This window comes from Hirundo rustica, chromosome 3 (assembly GCF_015227805.2).
Source record: "Hirundo rustica isolate bHirRus1 chromosome 3, bHirRus1.pri.v3, whole genome shotgun sequence".
NCBI classification, from domain to species: domain Eukaryota; kingdom Metazoa; phylum Chordata; class Aves; order Passeriformes; family Hirundinidae; genus Hirundo; species Hirundo rustica.
In genome coordinates, this window is record NC_053452.1 from 87,593,896 (window position 1) to 87,617,104 (window position 23,209).

General features: G+C 35.1%; 1 protein-coding gene across 8 annotated transcripts in view; it reads right to left on the minus strand.

Annotated features, from left to right (window-relative positions):
• The window catches only part of ADGRB3 (adhesion G protein-coupled receptor B3), a 465,849-nt gene that overhangs the window by 231,005 nt on the left and 211,635 nt on the right, over positions 1–23,209 (minus strand). For all 8 annotated transcript variants that reach the window (XM_040057981.2, XM_058419650.1, XM_058419651.1 and 5 more), the window contains 2 exons: positions 9,081–9,275; positions 2,516–2,584 (listed from right to left, as the gene is read on the minus strand). In XM_040057981.2, coding sequence (XP_039913915.1) covers positions 2,516–2,584; positions 9,081–9,275 — 264 coding nt within the window. The remainder of the gene's footprint in view (positions 1–2,515; positions 2,585–9,080; positions 9,276–23,209) is intronic.

Consider the following 23,209-nt stretch of genomic DNA (forward strand, 5'->3'; position numbering starts at 1 on the left):
ACTCAGTTCAGCAGGTACTCCACATGTTTATGTATCTGAAGTACTGGTTAATCAATAGGATGCCAGCAGATCTTGTTGAAGAATATGCAGAATAGCTCCCATGTTTTGAAACTCCAGTACAAACTTACACATTGTGGATTGAAATGGCTTCCTGTGTGCAGTGCTTTACATCAGCTCTTAAAGAAGGCAAGTATTAAAGTGAATGCTTCTTATCTGAATGCTATATAACCTGTAATTAACGGTTATCGACTGTTGGCATTTCAGCTAGAAAAACAGATGTTCTGAGACATTGCAGCTGTGTATTTGATTGAAAGTAAGCAATATGCTGACAGTAAGTAAGATTCCAGCAAAGGATCTAGAAAACAGACTAAGAGATCTGTGCTAACAGTAGCTGTGGAGATTATGAAGAAAACTATGCAAGCTGGCAAAAAGGTTGGTTAGACTGCGTCTAGGTTTGGAATGTTTTAGGACAGAAAACTAAGCTGAGTGGCTGAAGCAGAAACAGAATCACATTTCGCTAGTGCCTGCTCATTCCTCCAAGATGTTATGAAGAGTTATTTGTTTCCAAAGTTCCTTTGAGCCTGCTTATGTAACTGCACAAAAAGAGTAATAAGACCAGTGCCATTGGTTTCTTGGGGAGTCATATCTCAGTGGTCTAAGATTTAGTGAATCCCCCAGCTTTGAAATCAGGAACTCATCGCCCCACTGCTCCTGTGTTCAGCTCATCTTGGTTTTTTTTGGGTTTCTGCTGTTCCTAGGTCTGTGAGACAATGATTTATTAGGTAGAGAGAAGGTGCTATGGAAAAGTAGAAATAACCTGTTCCCTCTCTTTTTCAACACCATTCCTTCTACAAGCAGCAATGAAAAGAGGGAACTGGAGATTTACTGTTGCCTCTTTCTCTCCACATTCTCAGAATTTTCTTAGGTGCTGTCATCCCAGATCTCTGGGGTCAGATGGCTTACATGGTATGGATAAACAGGCAAGATGGATGTAGAAGACAAGGTCGTTAACATAGGAGTGGTATCATGTCTGTTTTTTCGTGTGGCTAAAATAATTGCTTAATATTGGTTTCCTTATCATGGTGTTGTTTATGGAAACTGCCCACATGTATGTGATTTTGCTGCTTCCACCCATCACCACTACAGAAAATGACACACTTTGTCTATTTTTGTATCTGGCTCTTATAGAGAGGAACAGAAAAACAGCAAAAGAAAAAAATATGATTCCCAGCTGAATTGTATGGGGTCAGCTGCAGTGTCATGTCCCTACTGCTAGGTTTGCATTAGTAATGAAAAGTCCTGATCTTCCCTTTAGTGATATCATGAACATGAACTCACAGAACTGAGGGTAAATAACTTCAAAGATCTTTAAGCACCTTGTGATTTATTAAGAACAACATGAAAAGTGAACAAATTTCAAGTATTTATAAAACACATTCACAACGACGGCACAAGAGTGGAGCAAAGATCTATGTAAGCTGTTTTCTTGCCTTTGACAGAGTCAAAAAGCTGATGTCTAAGGAACAGTATAAAGGGGCAAGAATATAGTGATACTTGCTTGGAAAATCTTGCCCAGCCTTTAGCAGGTTTTTTTTTTTTGCCAAAAGACTGCCTTAAGCAAAACCATGTTTTTTCTTTCAGAAATTTGCCTATTTACTTTTTAACTCGTGTCTTTTCAGTTGTAAGAAGTTCTGCAAGGTAAGCTTCTACAGAATAAGTATCTACTGTATTCATTCTGAATCTGCCACTATTTGATGTCCTTTAGTTATTTTACAAGAAGCACAAGTGAGTAGATTAAACATTCCTGCAGCACATTCTCCAAACCACTACTGATTTTAAAAGCTTCTGTCACAAATAAATACAATGGGCATGTTCATGAACACAAATCTTAACATTGTCCAAGTAACTTCTTGGAATAAGCATGCAGGAAATTCTTGTAACCAAGGGGAAAAAAAAGAAAAACAAAAAAAGAAGTTTAATTGATTTTTAAACTCTTTTATCATACATTCATGATCTTTGCTAGACTTTCCTATATATTATCATCATATTCTAGTCAAAAATTTTGTCAGTCCTGAGAATCACAACTGTTCTTCTAAATACAACCTTATATGAAAGGTCTACTGTTTGCATTTCTGTAAGTTGTTTAGGGGTGTTGCATGAGGTCTTTGGGTGAGGTCTGATACGTTGTGTTTAACAAAAGCAGCATTGCAGCTAGCCCTCAGTAGCATTTTTTAGCTTTTGTATGTACTTCATTACAATGTCCAAAGTCAAGACATAGTGAATAATCCTATGGAATATTTATAAAAATCTGTTTTTATAAAGAGAAGCAACTTATATTCTAAATATAATTTCAGTACAAGGAATTAGCAGGTGGATCCTGGAATTGCTCTCTTTTGAAAAGGATTATTTTTTTCCCCAAATATCCTCTCACTTAGGATTTCCTTTCAATTAAAGATGCAGGGTGCATCTTTAAGCTGATTTCTGAAACCATATATTAAATTTTGTCAAATCTTACCTGTTGCGCATCTTCCCATTTCTCTTTGTTTTCTTCATCTAAGAGATTACTTATGATTTGAAAGAAGTTCTGAAAAATCAATTAAATAAAAGATTAAGTAAAACTATTTCAAATACATGAACTACCACATGCTTTATTTGACATTAAGAAAGCTTTCTTTTCTCCATTACAGATGCAGTTCTGCAGCCTATTTTCTGTCAGTGGAAGAGATGATGTAGCAAAATAACACATTAGACTGATAAGAGGGCACATATTTTATGGTAATTTTTTTTTATTTTTGCATATATAATCAGATTTCGTAGTACCACTTGGTATGAAACAAGAACCATTTTAAACTTGCTAAACTTCTAAGTGTGATGGTGTTCTATTCATAAATTGCTTTCATTCCACAAACTAGATAACTATAGATTTTGTAAAAAAACAAAGTACATTTAAGAAAGCACCAGTCTCGGGTCTTTAGTTTCTATTGAAATGAGAAAATGATTCTTAATAACCACACATACAGCAGTCAATGACATTGCATCGGTCAATACTGTTTCAAATCAGATGCTTCTTACTTTTATGTCACACTTTCCTCTATCCTTTTAGAAATTTCAACATAAAAGGAAAAAGCAGTTTCTGTTTCTTTGACCTTAAGCTGTTTTCTGACTCTCTTATTCTTTTAAGTATAAGGGGAAAAAAAAAGGCAGGACAGTTAGATACAAGTCATACATTTTAAAAAATCACTTTTCTCCAAATGTTTGTGGAGAAATTTCCTTTCTAATTTTGTCTGCTCTCTCTAGTAATTTGTATTCCCAACTTTTTCATCCTTAAAAGCTAAGATTTTGTGCAGTCTGTTCTCATCTCTGTATCACATTTTGTGCAAAATGTCAATTTCGTCTACAGCCTGCCAATTATAATTTATCTGTTCCTTCATAAAAGATACATGTAGTTTCCAGTAACCTTAACTGAAGAATGCAATTAAGTTCCCCACAATTTCTAAAAATCTTTAACTGGAATACCAACCATGTGACCCTGCCGGAACTCAGATTACTGGTCATTACCTCACCTGTGCTTATTTTTTAGCCATCTTGCGGTATAAACAGAATGAAAATAAGGTTTAAGAAAGAAGCAATTTTAATTCACTATTAATGAAAGTACAAAGGATTCCACTGCACAATGACTGAAATTAGAAAGGAAAAACTTCCAACATTAGTCTACAGTGGGTACGCTTGAGAAGATATTAATTTCAAAACTGAGATAGCACAGACATTTTAGGTGTTTTGCAACCACATAAGTAAAACATTTTAGGATGCAAAATTGAAGAAAACTTGCGAAAACTGTTTTTTTACATAATAACATTTTACCAGTCTAACCTGGTCCCAATACTAAGCACTTGAAAAGCAATAGGATCTATCTTTGCCTAACCATTAGGCAGTTAACTGTGCTAATTATAAAATTCACATAGATAAAAATTTCTTAACTTGACCAAATTTACTCTAGAGGAGACTGACATTTTGCTAAACTTGGTCAAAATAATCCAGTTCATTAATGAGGCTGCAACTCTTTTCCCACTGAGATCACTAACAAAATATCCACAAGCTTCAGTAACACAACAAACTTAATGAAAAGAAACAAAATGGCTCAGCAAGCTCTGTGAAAATTGTAAATAAACACTTGCACAAGATGGGAATTAATGATAAGACATAAAAGAAGAATGTTTTCATGGTTTGATCCAATTTTCAGCAATACGAAAGAATTTTTGAATTTCAGCCAAGCTGAAAATAAGAAGAGTAGATATAGTTACATACTGCTTATATACCTGGAATATATTTAATCCCTTTCAGATGTTCCATAGCAAAATAAAGCACAGTGCAAGGAGTTGTTACATTTTATATTCAGTACAAAGCCTTTGCCAGTTTAACCTGGTTGGTAAATCACTATTCTGTAAATGCAACTTCAGATACAAAAAATGTACATCTTCACTGGTCCCCCAAGTAAAATAAACTATATTGGTCAAAGCATGCCAGTTTCATGGGACTATAATCACATTTACTGTACGGCATTGTAATTTTGGTGAAGACTTCTACTAGGTAGAGTGCCTTAAGAAGATTTTGCCTGAAGGAAAACACTTTTCTAAACATGGTAGTTCTCAACTCTTCCAGTGTAGTAATAATAATAATAACAACAACAACAATAATAATAATAATAATAAATTATATATAATTATAAATATAATAAATAATATTTAACTTTAATTTATTAGGGCATCAGTACCAGTCTAGCTGCAGCAGCATGGAGCTCAATGTGGGATAATTCATCATGCTAGAGAGTTGTTTTGAAAGTAGTTTTGCATTACATTGCAGACACTGATTCCCTTGCAGTCGAAGCCTTAATTGCAAAAGTATCCATGCCTGTGTAATGAGATCCATCTGAGTGTCACCTAGATTGCATGAAGAGCACTCAGGAGTTTAAAATGTTTCTTGCAGATGATATATTACATGTGTTTGCTAACATTATGTATTAGTTAAATTTTATATTTACTTTTGTTACAAAAAAGCATTAAAATTACCAATAATTGACAGAAATACATGGGGAAAAATTTATAAATAATGGTGGACTCAAGAAAAAACAAAAGATGAGTAATAATTTACCTAATATATATTTTTGCACTTGCCAGTAAAGTACAAATTGCGTTTATGGACTTAGTAACAAAAATATATTGAGATATTTTTCTCTATTTCTAACCCTATTTGGTGCCATATTTATGGTAGCACTGGAAGGAGAGATGTGTGCAGGTTTTTCAGTCAAAACAATTTTTTGTTTAATTAACAAAGCCATACCAGTGCTTAAATTAAACAGAATTAACAGAGATGAATTAACCAGTGAATTAAACAGAGATGAACAAATGGATTTGATGCTTCAATAATGAATAGATATGAGATGGACTTCAAAAATGTGACAGGAGAAGAAGGGTTAAAAAGTCTTTGTCCTACTTTGACTACTCTCTTGTTTACTGCATTAATCATGAAAGAAACAGCATTGTCCTTTACTAAAATGATTGACAAGTGTGAAGGCTAAATTTTAGAAGCATTATGGATGTGATCTCAGGGCATTACTGCAGTAAACACTGAATCTCCCTGTAGAACCAAGCTTTTTTCTATCATAACTGGGCTTACGCATAACTGAACTGGTCACTATAGAAAATGCTGGGACAGCCAGGACCAAATTTTGAAGTCCTTTATTTTTGCCCAGGCTTTTTTGATGATCATGCCAGTTACAGCTGGGAATGGACAACTACATTTCCTAATTTAATTTCCTTCCTTACAATTTTCTCTTCTGTAATACAATGGCTGCAGTTCTCTGTTCCAGTCCAAATTCTTTGACCCTCTCTGCAGGCATAAAGCTGTCATAAATCCTTTTATATAGCTAGAGAAGAATTCCTCCCTAGGAGGAATTAATGGATAGCCTTAAGTCACCTCCACTTTTAGACTTCAGCATAGTGAATGTGTGTGTGGGAGGGGGAAGGTGGAGGGAAAAAGGATTGGACAATCCTGTTAAACCCTGACTTACAGCAACGGTCCCTGTGGCTAATATAAAAGGGATTATATTGCTCTAACTTCTTTGGGGAGAAACTTTTTTTCCTGTTGATTGCTGCATCAGGGCATTGCACAACTTGCTTTGCCATTCTGTCCTGAATTGTAGTTACTTTCCTGCCGTCCTCTTCTTAGAAGGAAGTTCAAGCACGTTTAGACCAGTTCCGGATATTATTCCAAAATGTTGATTTTATTTTACTTATATAAAATTTGTATTTTCTTCCTGGTAGAATCATTCTCACATAAGTGCAGTGTTCACCTCATAGTCTCAGTGTGTCTGCAGAGGGCCTTGTAAAGAATTCCCGTATTAAATGAAAAACCTTGCTTGCACAAGAATTGAATGACTGTCTTGCTACAGTTTCTGCTACTCTACGAATATTTTCAGTCACTTATGAAGGACATCTTCTTAAACAGCATCATAAATGGTTATTTTTGTTCCTGACATTGTATGTGTGAGTATATATACATGTTGTAGCAAAAAAAGGTTAAAAGATACAAAAGTAAAAGGGGTCATGTAATAAATAACTTGGCACTAAATATGCACACCTTAAAAATTTTATTTTGCTCTTGGTATTGTCTGCCTAAACAAGTGGCATTTTCAATGCAGCACATCAGGCAACAGCACCTTCATTTTGGATAATTAGCTGGAAAATTTCAAATTTGATTTCACTTTTCCATTAATTCATTTTGTTATGGAGTCTCTGAATCATAACTTTTTGCATTATTTATGAATATTAATACTGTATATAAATCAGATATTGTAGGCATATGAAGAACTATCTAGAAGGGTGGAATGTATAAGAAACAAATATATTCATATATTTTATATATATATATATACTTTTTCTTTCTCAATAATAATTCAAGTGTTGTTTTTGTATGGATCTTAAAAAATACTGTTGTCCATAATTTGTCATAACGTACTTTTCTGAGATCATGCAAAATGATAAATTAAGGCTTTTAAGGATTTAAAACCTCACTCATGCTTTTCTGATAACTTCTTTAAAACAAAAATCTATCAAGTAATATATTTTACTCTAAATCTAGTTAAAAAATAGAATGTAATTAGAACACCACACAGAGCTTCTAAATAAAGAAGAATTTTTGTGCAATTTTAATTTTTACCTTTTTGTCACTTACTTTGATGATGAACTAGGAAGTATGAAAGTATGTCCTAATGAAAATAAATAAAAAAATACAACACTACAGTGTATGGTATAATATGACATATGCTTACGCATGGAAAAATCCATGTTTCTCAGAAATCGGCAGTAAATTCTAAACTTCTGTTACTGAGCCAGGATTTTACTTTGTGTCATCAGAATTCAGTAAAAGGAACTTTTTTTTTTTTTTTTTTTTTTTTTTTTTTTTTTTTTTTTTGTGTGTGTGTGTGTGTGCGCGCTTCTTTTTTTTCTGACTTTTTCAACAGGGATTAAAGAACTCTTTGTATTTAGGCATACAAATACTGAAATGAAGTTATTTTTCTTTGGTTTGAGAAATCCTTCAGAAAGAATATGGTTTGCCAAATTTTTTTTAATTATTTTTATTTCCTAATTTCTAAAATATTAATTTTAATTCTTAAAACAAAATTTAATAACATCATCAAGTTTTGCCAGAATACTGTTAGAATTCTGGAAATAGCTCTACATTGCAGAATTAAGCAAAACTTTCGGCACTACCATCAGTGGGAAAAGAGTCAAATTCTCTCTAACATATGCAAACTGCAAATGAACTGATCTGCTAGGCCCATAGACAAAATCACTTGTATCAAGCAATTTCTCAAGACTGGTTTGAACAAAGACTTTGTAGTGCCTGTGAACCATGAAGAAATCGCACTGGGCTATCAGACTGTTGATTGCATGAAAAATTTTCAGTGAATAACATCCTGCTTAATAGTAAAACTACTACAAACTAGGTACCGTCTCTCATTCAATAAAAAAATGAAGGACTCTTCAGCAAACACACTTTTTGGAAAGCATTGTTTAAAAAATTATTTTCAGCTGGATACAAGCCAACACAAGAAATGTTGGTTTTACTGTGGAACTTAATTGTTCTTTGTGCATAGAAAAACTAGAGAAGTGAAAATATAATAGCAAGCCTTGAAATTTAACTGTGAAAAAATGTCTTTTCCAAGATATCTCCCTTCATCTGGATGCATCTATTCCAAAGTGTATTTACAATTTATGCTTACCTTTACACAAATATACATGACCTGCATTAATAACCTTCATTATTAATTTATGAATAATCATTAATCTCCCTTTTTCATAAATATTATACACTTCTCATTTATTAATATTTTTTTCAGTAATCCATAATCTTTGAAAAGTGACTAAAATTTTCAGATACAAGATGAAACTAATATCTTTATCTAGAAGTAGTGAGTAATATTTATTTCAATCAACACTATGCAATGATTTGTGCAACCCATTATGTAGAAATAATTATAGTGGTTTTAGCTCTGGCATTTTATTCATCCTCTTGCACAAGATGAGTTAATCTAATATGTGAAATAGAAAATTTATATCAAATGCGCTATCTATCACTCCTCTGCACTTTTAATGAGGTTTATTTATCTGAAATGAAGAAGCAATGCCAGAATTATATAACATTGTGGATAGAATTTGAACTGAAATGAACTAGTTTCAAACTGAAAGGAACTGGAACAAAGAACACTAACAAAATACTTAGTGCCAAAAAATACCAACAGCTCCTTTCAACCTTGAAAGACAAAAATACTGAAATATTACAAAGAAAGTATTTTACATTTTTCACCTGCTGCATTAGTTTGGATATTTCTCCTATTAAATGTAGCTGAGTCTTCTTCCTATTTTACACTTGGATATTTGTTTTACATGAAGAATGCTAATGTCTATAATGTGGAAGACTTTCTTTTCCTCAGTGGGCAAAACAGTTGCCATGCAGTATACTACAATATATAGATGTAAACTCCATCAATTGAAACATTACCTTTACTATGTTTCTCTTACCTGCACCCCATCTGACGCAGGGATGTAACTTGCTCTTTTAAATGTGTCTGTAACGTTTCTGAGAATTTCCACAGAAATTAGAAGGTCCCCAGCATAAAAATTTTTCCTCTGTGTTAAATCCAATAGTGTCTTGGTTACTTGGGACATGCCATCACCAGCTAACATTCTCTGACCCTTGGCAAGGTGCTCTTTAATCTGTACCAAAAGAAAAAAACACTATCATCAGAACCTACTTTACTGAGAAAAATGTATGATAAATTCTAAACACAGCCAAAATATTAAATGTTGAAACGAGTAAAAAAAAAAAAAAAAAAAAAATCCTGCTAAAAGATAAGACAAAAATAATAGTCTACGGTGATAGAAATATTATTTTTATCAGAGCATCATTGATTTTATACTGAAAGCTTCTGAATTTCTTCTGTTTCATACATTTGCTTCTTAGAACTCCACGGGGTGGACTGCAGCTTTAATTTGTTGTCACGATGCAGCAAGGAACTGCCCTTCCTTAAAGGAACATCTGTACAGCCACAGCTGCCCCTTTACATCTTTAACAACTAAGATGTCTGAAATAAATAAATGCTAAGGCAGGACTTGTTATAATCTAATTTACTGTAGGAGAGTAGACCTTTCACCTCTGCCAGCTCAGGTTGGGTAGTCAATGCAAGTCAGGTGGTTCAGTTGGAAGCTGGTTATGGTTCTCTCTTCTGTAGCACTAGCTCAAAGGTGTTAACTTGGAACAATTCTGTTTGCTTTTTCCAAGTAAATTAAATTATGAATAGCTCCTGTGTACCTGCCGAAAGAGCACACTTTAGCAGTAGCCCTCCCCGCAGATGTGTTCAGAGCTAGGGATCCAAAACAAATATGCTCAAAGTACCCTTCTGGTAAGAACCTGAAGTTGTGGATCTGTTTTTTTCTCAAAGCTGACTCAGCATCCCAGGAAGATGCATAAAGTATCACAAAGATAGAACAAGGCCAGGCAAGGCTAAAAGAAAGACCGCACGGGCTAAACAACCTATTTTAAAATATACATAATAATTTATGCATAAAAGCACAAGTTCTTCTGAATTGAAAACTAAAGTATCATAGAATCATAAAATATCCTGAGTTTGAAGGTTTTTAGATAGAAGAGAATTACCCAAGACGGACCTCACTCTAAGCGGAAGGGCTGAAAATACTATGCAACTGGCAAAAAAATATTGTCACAGTCTTTAAAAATGCATCTTCAATTGCTTTTTAATTTGCCTTATTACTGACATATAGAGGGAAAAATTACTAATGTAACATATAGTTGAAGTAGATAATATTGAAAGTCTCTTCCAACCTTGATGATTCTGTGATAATAGGGTGGTGATGTGGATGAAAGAGTGTAAAGATACTTTTTGGCACTTCCACTTTGGATCTCCGCAGACACTTTGTGCCAATATGCACACCTTCATTATATAAAATAATATATAAGGATACACCGTATTAAAAGTGTTTAAAAATGTCCAAAATAACTCCCATGCAAGCAATTAAAAAATGCAATCATCCTCTGACATTCTAAGCAGCAGTGGGTTTTTTCCATGCTGTTGGTTCATTTTTTGTTTACATTCTCAACTGGTGGTCAGATAAAATAGATATACGTTACACAGCTGGGGCTGGGCAAAGTGGCTGCTTCAGGCTTCCTTCAGGGTCTTAAATCATCTTTAAGAGCTGGGGATTGTTATGGACCACAAGTGCCTTGACAAAACCCTAGAAATACTTAAGAATTGGGAGGATACCTGCCTGTTGCATCATGGGCAGAGAGTAGATCTATTCTATACCATGAGGTACAGAGGTACAAGCATAATAGTATTAATATTTAGTAAAAAATCAGTGAGAACTAAGACCATTAATTGCTTTGTTTGGTTGGCTGCATTTTTTTAACAAATATTTCAGCAAAAATATCTCCCTTAGTCTTCAGAATACTGCAATATATAATCAGGCAAGAAGTTTGCTTGCAGAAATAATTTTGTGCAGTTTCTATTCCTTTTAGAAGGAGATTTTGGACATAATTGTGTACAAAAATAATAGTGAAGAAAAAGGTGTGGGAATGGAAGGAAATTAATTTCAATAAATTCAGAAATCTGATATTGGACACATAACATTATGAACGACTTTCTTGGAAACAAGTAAAAGCAAACAAACGTGATTTGTGCATTTTTGCTGAGAAAATTTTCTTGTGAAATGTCGTAATTTGTCTCATCTGCTCACCGTGCCTCAGTAGCAAGTGAAAAGAGCATCAGCCAGCACTGTAACACTAAAGAGTAGAACTTTTGCTGTAACTCATCCACCTGTTCCTTACACCAGAACATATTTCCAGATTTTGAGGATTAACAATACTGAGTGTACCTTTAGTCAAGCCCAAAAGACATACAGCATAAAACACCATTCATATAGCTGCACTCCAAAATCTAATGTCTCAGAATGTACTGTGCAAAAGGCATCACTCAACTTGAAGTTACGGTTTAAGAGAGAAAAAAGATGTTCTTTTAATATCAGTAATAACAGCAATTGATGAGTCCTCTTAAAAACTCTGCTGTGCTTTGTAGTGGTTTTACGTTCACTAAATTCTGGTCTTAGTACTCACTCTTTTTCTGTGAGAGAGAGACTAGGAGAAAACCAAAGCAGACTCAACTTTAAAAAGGAACAAATAGTTTTATTAACACACACTAAAAGAATAGAAAAAAAAGAAAGTTGGAAAAAAACTAAAACAGAATGAAACTTCAAAAACTCTTCCCTCCCCTTACAAACTGTTCACTTTCTTAGAAAACAACATAAAGAGATAAAACTTGTAATTTTCTGTCAGTTTCACTATCTGACAATAGTCTTCCATCAATTCTTTAGAGGAAGAGTATCTCTTAGAATCATGGATCCCACTGACAACCTAGAACAGTTCTCTTGTGGGTTTTTTAACTGTCACAAAAACAACTGCTCGGAGAAACCTGCCTTTGTGACCCCTCCCATTAGCAAGTCCCTAAGCTGCTTATGGGTCATGAGTCTTAGACTTTTGCATATTGGGGGTGCCAGCTTTTAAGATGAATAACTCCAAAGCAAAGGATTCTTCATTTCAAAGTACAGAGATATCTTTTTACTTCTTCACTGGTGCAGAGGGCTTCTCATCTTTATCTCTGTTCAAGCATCTTATAGGATTAATATCACTTAGTCTATCACAAACACCTTTGCTCAAATCCACACACAAATCGAAACAATCATCTCCCCAAATGCTTATCTTTCCCATGATTTAAAGGAATGAGCTAAATATAGAGTTCATTTCCACGGCTCAAGTAATAATGGAACGACCAACTCTTCAACCCTCTGTCCCAATAGTTTTTTTCACTCTTGCTCTACTGACTTCATCCTGTTTTTTTCTTTATGTTCACTTTGTCTTTTCTTACTCTCTTAGAGAAGAGCCAAGCTCTGGAAGCTTCATGTTGCCAGGAAAGGGTTAAATCTGCTCGGAGTCTTTGTCTCTCCTGTGGTAGCTCGTGGTATTAGATGTTCAAGGCTGTGCCAGTGAGGAAGGAAGAACTCACGCAGCAACATCAGAGATCAGAGCACCCGGGCAGTCCGGAATCACAAAAAAACCTCAGTCAGGATCATAAATGCCTTTTCGACCCACCCCTTGGTGTAAATTGGGGCAGCCTCAGCCTAAATGGTGCCCATAGCTCTTATCAGGGGCCCGGCAGAGATCTCTCCCTGCTCCAGGGAAGTTTAGAGAAAGTAGTTGTTGTAAAGCAGCAACCTCTGCTTCTCCCGCCCCACCCAGGAGCCGATGGAATCCAGCCAGGCCTCAGGCCAGCTCCCCCCAAAAACAGGGAGCAGCAGGCCCAGCTTGATGTTACCTGTCCAAAGGAAAGAAGGAAAAAGGACCCACCTGCAGGAAATCAAGGGGTTTTATATGGTACTTCCCAAAGTAGCCAACAATTTTCAGTGGTCAAAACAGATGCCAATATTCCAATTAACTCTCTGATAGGTCCTTGTCTTTTCTAAAGCAATTCCCAGGTCCTGACATGGAGAATTATTCTACATTCTTCTGTAACTAAAAAACCAAACTGTACTAACCCATGACATGCTGTTACACCTGTGTAAACACTGGTAGGGAAAGCTGTTGAACTATTCAGCAAGTTATTTTGTAGTGCATTATTTTGCTTCCTTTTGCTTCATCTGCATGTTCACCTCCCAATTGTTTTTCCATGCTCCAACAAGACTTTAAATTCGCATTTTAAAGATGTCAGGGGCCAAGTTGTTGATGGTTTTGGGACATACAAAGCCCACAGAAGTATTGGCCTCAGCTGCTTTTGAAATCCAAATTAAAAATTGAAATGATCCTACTTTTGACTGGTTTTTATACTTTCAAACAAGTAAAGCTCCAGTTTTTTGCAGATCTCTAACAGCAGAAGTGGGATCTATAGTATGGCCTTTAGTGTTTTCAGGAAGACATTTTGGTTGCTCTTTGGATACAGTGATGAAAAAGGTCTAGCAAGTGCCCCAGTGACACAGGACTAAGTTATTACACCTGCTTCAAAAGTAGCCAGGGTTGTGATGCAGGTGGTTCAAAGTATCTCAGAATTTACTGGTTCTTAAAAAGTACAGCTCAGTTTGGAACTCATTTTTTGTTAAATGACATACCCAGAAAGCTCAATTTCCCAGCCCAAGGATCGATCCTTTCTCCCTCATAAACACCACTCATACACAGCTCCAAGAGCACCTTTCTTTTCATCCTCTCAAACTTCAACGCAGACATTCCTTTCCCTAGTCCTTAGCTACCTCTCCAGGCCCACATGGCTCGAGTTAGACTAGCAGCATATCCTTAGAAACAGCACAAAAAACCAGAAGATTGCAGTGTGTTTAGCTAAGAAAAGTGGTGAAAATCAGAGATAATTGAGAGAACTTTTTTCTAAGACCAGCAAGCAATGTGCAGGGAAAAATTAACAGCCTCTTTATTATCTGTTTATTATATACTGTATTTTCTTGTTGTAAGACAGCTTACAGCAAGAAAACACAACTTTAAAATCACAGGCCATCCACTCAGTTGATGTAAACTGGCACAATACCATTAAAGCCACTGAAGATGTTCAGATTAGTATAAATTGAAGGTAGTGAATTATTGCACATTTATCGCAGTAATCTTTCTAAATGAAAATACAAAATATTCTCATCAGTAGTTACTATAATGTCTTTCTCGCCATACTACCTATTTTCTGGGCTACGGTCACTGTGATATTATCCACTGCTCAAGAAAGCTATTTTGGTCACCACTCTAGGTCCTTGTAGTTCCCTGTGTGAAGGTCATTTTTTAGTGGTCTTACAGGCAGGCTCATTAAAAATAAAGTTTATGAGCTGAGAGATAGTGAAATGAAGCAGCTGTTAAACTGACACTTCAGTTGTCAGCCCAGCCCCTATCTGCCTGCACTGTATGGCTGCATACTTGAAAAATTACTGAAATGTTTAACTGGACTTTGACTCCGGGTCCAAATGCCTTTGTCCCCTGATTCATCAGAAGTGTGATAGAGTAAAAATGCCTCTTTACAAAGTCAGATCTCCTAGGCCATCAGCACTGGAGTGCAGTTTATTACTGCATAGTAATTACTGCAAACTTAACAGCTAGTTGTGGTTTAAAAGGACAGAAAACAATGAACCCTCAAGAAACCTATAAAAGACTGAAAAGAATTATTAACTTGAAGAGTAACTACACCATCAGCCATTTTAAATTATTTTTTAAGATGATGTTGGATTCATGGCCAGGTATTACTAATGATGTCATTAATACATTTTATGGTAGGGGAAACGATAAGAACCCAAATTAGTAAGCCTTACATAGAAGTGAGGAAAGATAATTTGAAATAAAAATACATCCTCAAATTGCTCATAAACTGCAAACCACTTTGCTTTTCAACTTCAGAACTTGAGACTAATATTTTGCAAAATATAGTGCTCTTTGGATGTAGAAATTGTAAGAATATTCACACCACACCTGTAATGTGATGTCATTGTAAGAATGTTGTTCATATTTGACAAAGTCTTCATTACAGGCTGTTTTCTTTATGATATTCACCAGACAGTTTCTTAACTGCTTTGGCACAGAACTTTATTTTCCCTCAATATAATAAATTATTTGCAATTTATTTGTCCACTTTCAGGCTGTTTGAGTGTTTGAGAATATAATTTCATCCACCTTTTAAAAGAAACAGAGTAACGTCTAAAGATATGGCCATGCATCTTCAGGTATGCATTCAAATATTTACAACCTAATGTCATGAAAGAGATATTTTCTATATATTCAGTATTTTATGAAGAACATGGCTCAAGCAATACAAAGTATTTTTCAACTTTGTTATCAGTGAAATTAGTTAGTAGTTTCAATTTCAATCATGATAACACACTATTAAATAAACATTTTGTGCAAAGAAGAAGGCAAGCATATATTCCCTTTGTGTACAGCAGAAAAGGGAGAAAGTAATTTGTATACATTGTGTCAAGGACGATTAAGTATATAAATTAAGGAAAACTTTACAACTGTAAAGGAAAGGATGTACAGTTTACCTGAAGAGACTATGCAGACTTCCATACTGGAGGCCTTAATTACAGCCAAGAAAAAAAAAAAGCTGGAATAACACAAGTGTAGGTGATTTTGATATGACACAAGTTTGGGCCGGATGATCTCATGAATTTCCTTTCAGTTCTGTAATTATGTAACACATCCCTGTGAATGCTCTGAAACCCCAACTGAAGCCTCCTATAATTTACCCCAACCAGAAAAGTCAAAGTTTAAGGAGTGCCCTAAAACTGAACTTTAGCCTTCCTGCATTTATACAGTGGTGTGCAATCTTCTCAACCAAGTTTCTCCAGAAACTGTGCTTCAGTCTGTGCCTCTGTGCACTCAGCTGAAACCACTATAACCCAAGCTTTAAGGAACTTCTTCAAAATGTTTACAGATTTAAAAAAAAAAAAAACAACAACAAAAAAATAGGATTACTTCATTATATCAAAACAGTTGTTCCATTCTCATATACTTCCAAATATTTTTAACTAAAATGTTCCTTAAATTAGGGATTTGGCTTTAGAGAAAATAAGGTGGATTAATTACACAGAATCCTTTGCTGTTTTAGACATTAATCTCAGGCAAAATGAGTATCTGCACAGACGAAATTGCATGTGCTCTTCCATATGTCATCAGGTCATCAGAAGAATCTTTGGTCTTCTGTCATCAGAATAATCTTGGAAAAAAAAATCTAGTATCTGTAGAGGTCAAAAATGTTTGCAAAAGAATGTGAACAGCTCAGAGGAATGCTTCACTTTCTGTACCTTTTTTCTCCACCCTCTTTATAAGAAGATTCCTACTATGTTGTTCAAGAGATTTTTTTTACTGCCTCAGCCCATTACATAATTACTTTTTAAAATCAAAATCATCATCATCATCATCATCACCATCAATATTGTCAATTCTAATTGTAATTCTAATCATTGAGCTATAAGCGCTAAATAGGTAACAGAGAGAAAGTAATTATACATTTTCAGTATTTTAATTTGCGCAACAAAACATTTTAATGGATATTTTGAATAGATAAGACTGTTCTCAGTAAAATAACAAATGAGTCTTGGGATTAGGAATGAATAAGCGTTGAACAGATAATTTTTTTCTTATACTTATTTTCATGTTTGTTGACCAGGGCTTGTATTATTTTCTTATTAAGTATTTCTCTTAAATGTTCCAATTATCTGTGATTAAATCCTGCTCACATTGGCATGTAGTGTGAGAGATCTCGTTGTTGTTATTGTTGTTTCTGTTTTTAACCAGAGGGAATGTCTTCAAGATTTGTGTTATCTATGTATAATACAACCTGACAAGAGCAAGAGTTGAGATGAAAAAGAGAATGAGGACTCTTGAGAGGGTGGACTCTGAGAGGGTTGTTTTAATTTTATGACAGACATAACATTGCTTGGGGTGAAGTCTCCTGGTTCTCCATACTGACTGAATGACTAAGGGCACAGGTCACAAAGGGATGTACTAAAACTGAGTTGCCTTTCATTTTTTTATGCTACATGGTCATCCATGTAAGTTTATGTCCCTAAACCATAAAGCTCTGATAAATGCTTCAATTGAAATGCATATTTGATTTTAACCAATTTCTATACCTTTTTCATTTTGCTTCTAAGCAGTCACTCACTTTTATTTGCAGGACAAACCAAGAAGTTTTTTTCAAGGAAATTAGCATCATTTGGGAGCTCTAATTTCTGCATGGATGTGCTGCATGAAGTAATAGGCAAGAGAAAAATCCTTTGACCCTCATATACTCAATAAACCACAATGGGGAATGCAGCAAATTAAGTAGGGGACAAAAAGCAAGGGAATGATTGTAAGTGTAAGATGCTGTGACCACTTCTTTGTCTCCTGCTGCCAAGCCAAATTCTGGCAGCCATTTTGCAGCTACATTCAGTTGGAAGGAAGTTTCCAGCAGTTCTGGTAGACTTTAAGGGAAAATTAGATTAAATCCTTCTTTATCAAGCTTTTAAATGGCTTTCTATTGTTTTACCTTTGGCCATACCCTAGTGAAGCTCATCTGTGGCTGCAGTGTTCTTTGGTTGGTTGGTCAGTGTGATCAGGGAACACTCAACTGCTCACTGCTGCGGAAGACATAGCAGCAAACACAGGAACACATTTCATTTAACAAACACATTAATCTTTGGTAAATGTGTGTGTTTCAGACACGGAAAAATTATTATGGACCCTGAAGTTAGAGTGGGGACTTTGAATTTAACAAGTAGGATTGGTTGTCTATTAAAACACAGATTTTCAAAAGCAGAAAGGAAGAAAAGGAAATCTTTCAGGTTGAATAAAGTTGTGATGTGCTTGTGCAGAAAGCAGACAAATGTTTTCTCTTACTGTACAGCATCTCTAAGATTAAGGTGCACATATATATTGTCAAGATCACAGAATCATAGAATTATTTAATATTTAGAATTATTTAGGTTGGAAAGGACCTTTAATATCAAGTCCAACTGTTATCTCAGCACTGCAAATCCACCACTAAACCATGTCCCCAAGTGCCACGCCTATATTTCTTTTAAATACCTCCAGGGTTTGAGACTTGACAATCTTTTCCAGGAAGATGTTTTCCTAGTAACTAGTCTAAAGATTCCCTGGTGCTGCTTGAGGTCATATCCTCTTATCCTGTCACTTTTTACCTGGGAGAAGAGACCTCCTTTCAGGCAGTTGTAGAGTGCCCTCACCATCAAGTCAACAGTCATACCAAAGTCATTAACTTTTTTTCCCTGAACTTTTCATCTACTCCTGTCTAGAATGGGAAAATATTAGTGAGGCAGAAGAAAACTGTTGCCTGTCACAATCTCTTGATTAGTTGCTCTCTGATGAGAGAAAAGTTTGTCATCCTCCAGACAAGATAAGGGAAGTGGCCTTACAAGGGAATCAAGGAAAGGAAAGCACCTGCCTATCAAAAGCTGTGAAGGTGGAGAGGAAGAGCTGGCATATATCAATATAAGTACAGACTGAGGAAGAACAAAAATGTTGGTTTTGAGGCCTCTGCATTCAAAGCTATAAAACTAAGCATGGCTGCTTTGTTCTGAAGCTATATAAAAAGAAATGAAGCACTAAACTAGCAAAAAAAAAAAAAAAAAAAAAAATAAAAAAAAAAAAATAAAAAAAAAAAAAAAAAAAAAAAAAAAAGGCAGTAAATTTTTTAGGAGGAAGCCTTTCATTCCCCAGAGTACAGCAATCATTTCAGTGAGAAGTACATGGACAGGCTGATACGCTGCCCTTGTAATATAATTTGGAAAAACAAAATCATCCCTAATGAGCTGCAGCTGAGCAAATCATTATTCACCTCAAAGCTCTTTTTTATCAAATTATATTTTAGCCAAGCACTTGCAAAATTGTGAATAACACTGCTGTGGAAAAAGTTGAAACAAAATTATAATATGAGCAGAAGTAGCAGAAATGCATTTTTATGGCTATATTATTAGTTTGGTATGTAAAGATTCACCTGCGTAAGTTCCCATGCTCCTTTGTAAGTGCTAATATTTTGACATCAGTGTGATAATTCATATGTAGATTTTTCCTTCCTAACTCTCAAGAGTTAAGAGATATTTTAGTTTTCCAACTTTCTGATAAAAAGCAGCCCATTTTGCATGAATGCATGTTATATCACTAAAAGTGGCATTGTGTTCTGGGACCCCCAACATAAGAAGGGCATAGACCTGTTGGAGTGAGTCCAGAGAAGGCCTATGGAGATGATCAGAGAGATGGACCACTACTCCTATGAGGAATGGCTGAGAGTTGGGATTATTCAGCTGGGGAGAAGGCTCTAGAAATATCTTACAGTAGTCTTCCACTACCTTTTTACAAGAACATGTAGTGACAGGACAAGGGGGAATGGAGTCCCTCATGAAAGAGGGTAGATTTAGATTAGGTATTAGGGAGAAATCCTTTACTGTGAATGTGGTGAGGCACTGGAACAAGTTGCCTGGGGAAGTTGTGTTCCCTGTCCCTGGAGGTGTTCAAGGCCAGGTTAGATGGGGCTTTGAGGGACCTGATCTTCTGAAATGTGCCCTGCCTATGGCAGGGGGAATGGAACTAGGTGTTTTTTAAGATCCTTTTCAACCAAAACCACTGTATGATTATCTTAAATTACTGCCTTATTTTTATCAGAGCAACTAAATATAGAATTTCATCATCCAACCTAGAAAACCACGCTAAACAGGTTTATCAAATGCTCTGTATTAGCAGAGATTTTCTGATACTATTGGAGATATCTTTCAGGAACAAATTTCTTGATAACAGGCTTTAGTCCTCATCATTATTTATGAGTGTAGTTCCAAGGTCTTCCAAACTAGAGTGTCCAAAAGACATGTAGATGAAAACTCACTTTAGGCAAAAGGGCAATTTCCGTGTGTGGTAAGATAATAATGCATCACTAATACTTTTCTAACCTGATCCCTTACAAAATTATCTTTTTCTTTTTTTTTTTTAATTCAATAAATCCTATTGCTTAGTATACATGCATAACAGAATAGAAAACAGAAATAACCTATGTATTGAAGTGCTTCCTCAATTTTCACAAAATCAATTTCTAATGCTCCATGGTAAAATTTTATGTATTAATGGTTTTCATTAAAAATGCTCAGAAAAGTTTCAACATTCAGCTCCTAAAAAGCTCATGAAATGTGAAATCTCATTGCTCTTCCACACCTAACTATTTTACTCTCATTTTAATTTTTTTTTCATTTGCCCCCATTTGTCTTTTCTTTCCTGATTTTAGATTTTGGACAAGTGGGGATGAGGTGAGTGGTTTCTTGTTTCAGTTTGTTTAGTTTAGTTTTGTATATTTTGCTGAGCTTTTTTCTATTTTAGGTGGCTGTTATCCATAAAATGTACTAAGACTAGATGAAGAATTCTTTATCTATGTTTCTTGGAAGCATGATAATGCAGAATATTCCTAATTCTGAGGTCTTGCTTCTTAGTCTTACTGCTTGTTTGCTTGTACCATACCAAATTTGTTAGGCTTCAAAAGGATATGAAAGTAAAATGTATTCTTATTTGAGACATTTCAGTCTTTTTTTTTTTTTTTTTTTTTTTTTTTTTTTTTTCCCTTGGGTACCATCTGAGGTAAGCCTGTGGGGTCCTAACCACTGATTCTATTTTTGGTCCTACAGTCATTCATAATCACAGTACAAATAAATTTCTATGTCTCCGAAAAGATTTTACCCTGTTTATCCAAATAAAGCAAAAAAAACCCCCTCAAACCACACCACAGAAGACACTAGTCCAAGCCAGCCAAGTACTGGGTAAAGTAGACAATTCTATGTAAAATAATTAGGAACATCATTTTCTATTTCCAGATCAAAAGAAGATAATGAGCAATGAGGAACATACTTCATAGTATTATGCAGACTAAGTTTGGGTCATTAGATCATCATCTAATCTGCCTTTCTACATACAACAGTCCATTAAGCTAGCAACAGATACACTTTAAAGAGATTAAAGTTAGCTAGACTGAAGTAGTTCAGCTTTCAGAAAATGAAACTATCTGCCAAAGCAGAAAGAGAGAATAGGCTTCAGCAAGGTCCATAGCTTCTGATACAGCAGTAATTGATATGGTAGAATGGTCTGAAAACCCAAATTATGTCTATCCTACAGAAGGGAAAAATCCTCCAAATTCTGAGAATTTAGTTTGTAATTAAAGAAAGGAAGGAAATTCCTCACTATTAACAAAACTCTGGTGATCAGTATGTGACTAAGAACTTTCCGTAAGAAACTGAAGAAATGATATCCTCTGCCACTACAGTTTATTAAAGCTTATGATTTCATCTCCATCCACAATAAAAAACATACTTGGAAGAATTTATTGTTGTAATCTCCTCTTTCTCAAAAATACATTTAACAAATTGAACATAATTGGGCAAAATATTCTTCTCAGCTACAATGACTGGTAACAGACTCAAGACATTGTGCTTGACTAAGAACATTTTCTTAATGCAAAGCTGCAGACACTGCAAACACATTAGGACAATGCAAGAAAACCAGAACAAAATCTGGTGTATGATCTGTGATGTTTCTTTTTCTGCTCATCAAGTCATTGCTTGACTTCCTAGGTTATGATTCCAGGAAGCAAAGTATACCTATTTATCACTCTGAATTTTCCATTTATAGTGCTTTAGGAAGAATAATCCTAATTAGGGTCTTTAAATATTATTATTAGAGCTAAGCAAATAATTTCCTAAAGGTTTATTTCATGGATTTGGGCATTTTTGTCCCTTAATAAGTTCAGTGAGTAGATTTTCTTATTAGTTAACCATAAGCTGGTCAAAGAGTATTTGTTGAATTCATTTGATGATTGATTTGTATCAAATGTATGATAAATTGTTCATGAGTAATTGGTTCCATTACTGAAAGAGATCTAATTATCATCCCTAGCTTTGAAAGTAACCTGTACTCCATAATGCACAAGGTAAAATAAACTAACAGAAGTAAAGGCTATACATTTGTAGCACTACTGACATGCATAATTCTCCTAACTGCTGTTCCTCAAACTCCTATCGTGTAGGACACGGTGCCCTTGAAAGACATAAACTGAGTGTAGATCTCCACAAGTCAAACCATCCCCCTCTATTTCATCATGTTCAAGTGCATAGTCTCTTTGTAGGTCCTGTGGCTGTTATATTTTTACTATGCCAGGTATTTTCTGAGTTGTCCCATAGAGATGCAGGAACATTAAGAAGGAAGAGTGGCTAGGCTTGAGATAAATTTGCTGCTAAAGTGGTCTCAGTTCTCCATCAATAAAAGATGGAGATATAGTACAGACTCATCTCAAAAATAGATTGAGGAGATTTATTAATTTAAGACTGGGAATTATTCTGAAACTGTTTCAATAGAATATTAAGCATAATACTGATACTCGTATCAAAAATAGTCAAGACAATGTAACTCAACTCCATTTTCCTCTGACGTGCCATAACCTACCTCTGAAGTGCCAGGGCATGCAGTAGAGGCAGGAAGTCTGCCTGGCACACTCAAAACTTTGAAAAAAGCCACATTATTCATGATGCTGCTGATTACAAGCAAAGTATATTATCTTTAGTATTATGGGTGTATTTTTAGCCTTAATGACTCTCCATCTTTAAAAAGTAGACTTTCAAATGGATTTTAAGGTTAAAATATGGTGCCATTCTAGGATGATTTACAGAGCTACCATATTGGTAGCTTAGACCACGTTGGTCTTAGTACAAGTCTTGAGTCAAGCTGAAGAACACAGCACTAGCTGAGTTTCAGCTTCTTTAATACTGCTTATTAAGGGTTGAAATTTTTCCCATGTCAATTTCAGGTAAGTAATAAGAAAAACTGTCAAAATACAAGAAGCTTTGTGCATGAGGCAGTGAATCTACAGCAGTAACATACAGTAAGTAAAGAGTCTTCAGGGGTCAATCACCTGTTGTTATGTGGTAAAATTATACACTATATATAGCAAAGAATTGTGATTTCCTCATGTTAAACTCCTCTGTCCCAGAAAGTCATGCTTTTATTGCCTGCTGGCAATGGCCTCTCTGCTAGGCTATCCTCTAAAGGATGGTAGGCATTGTTGGGAGAGTGCTCA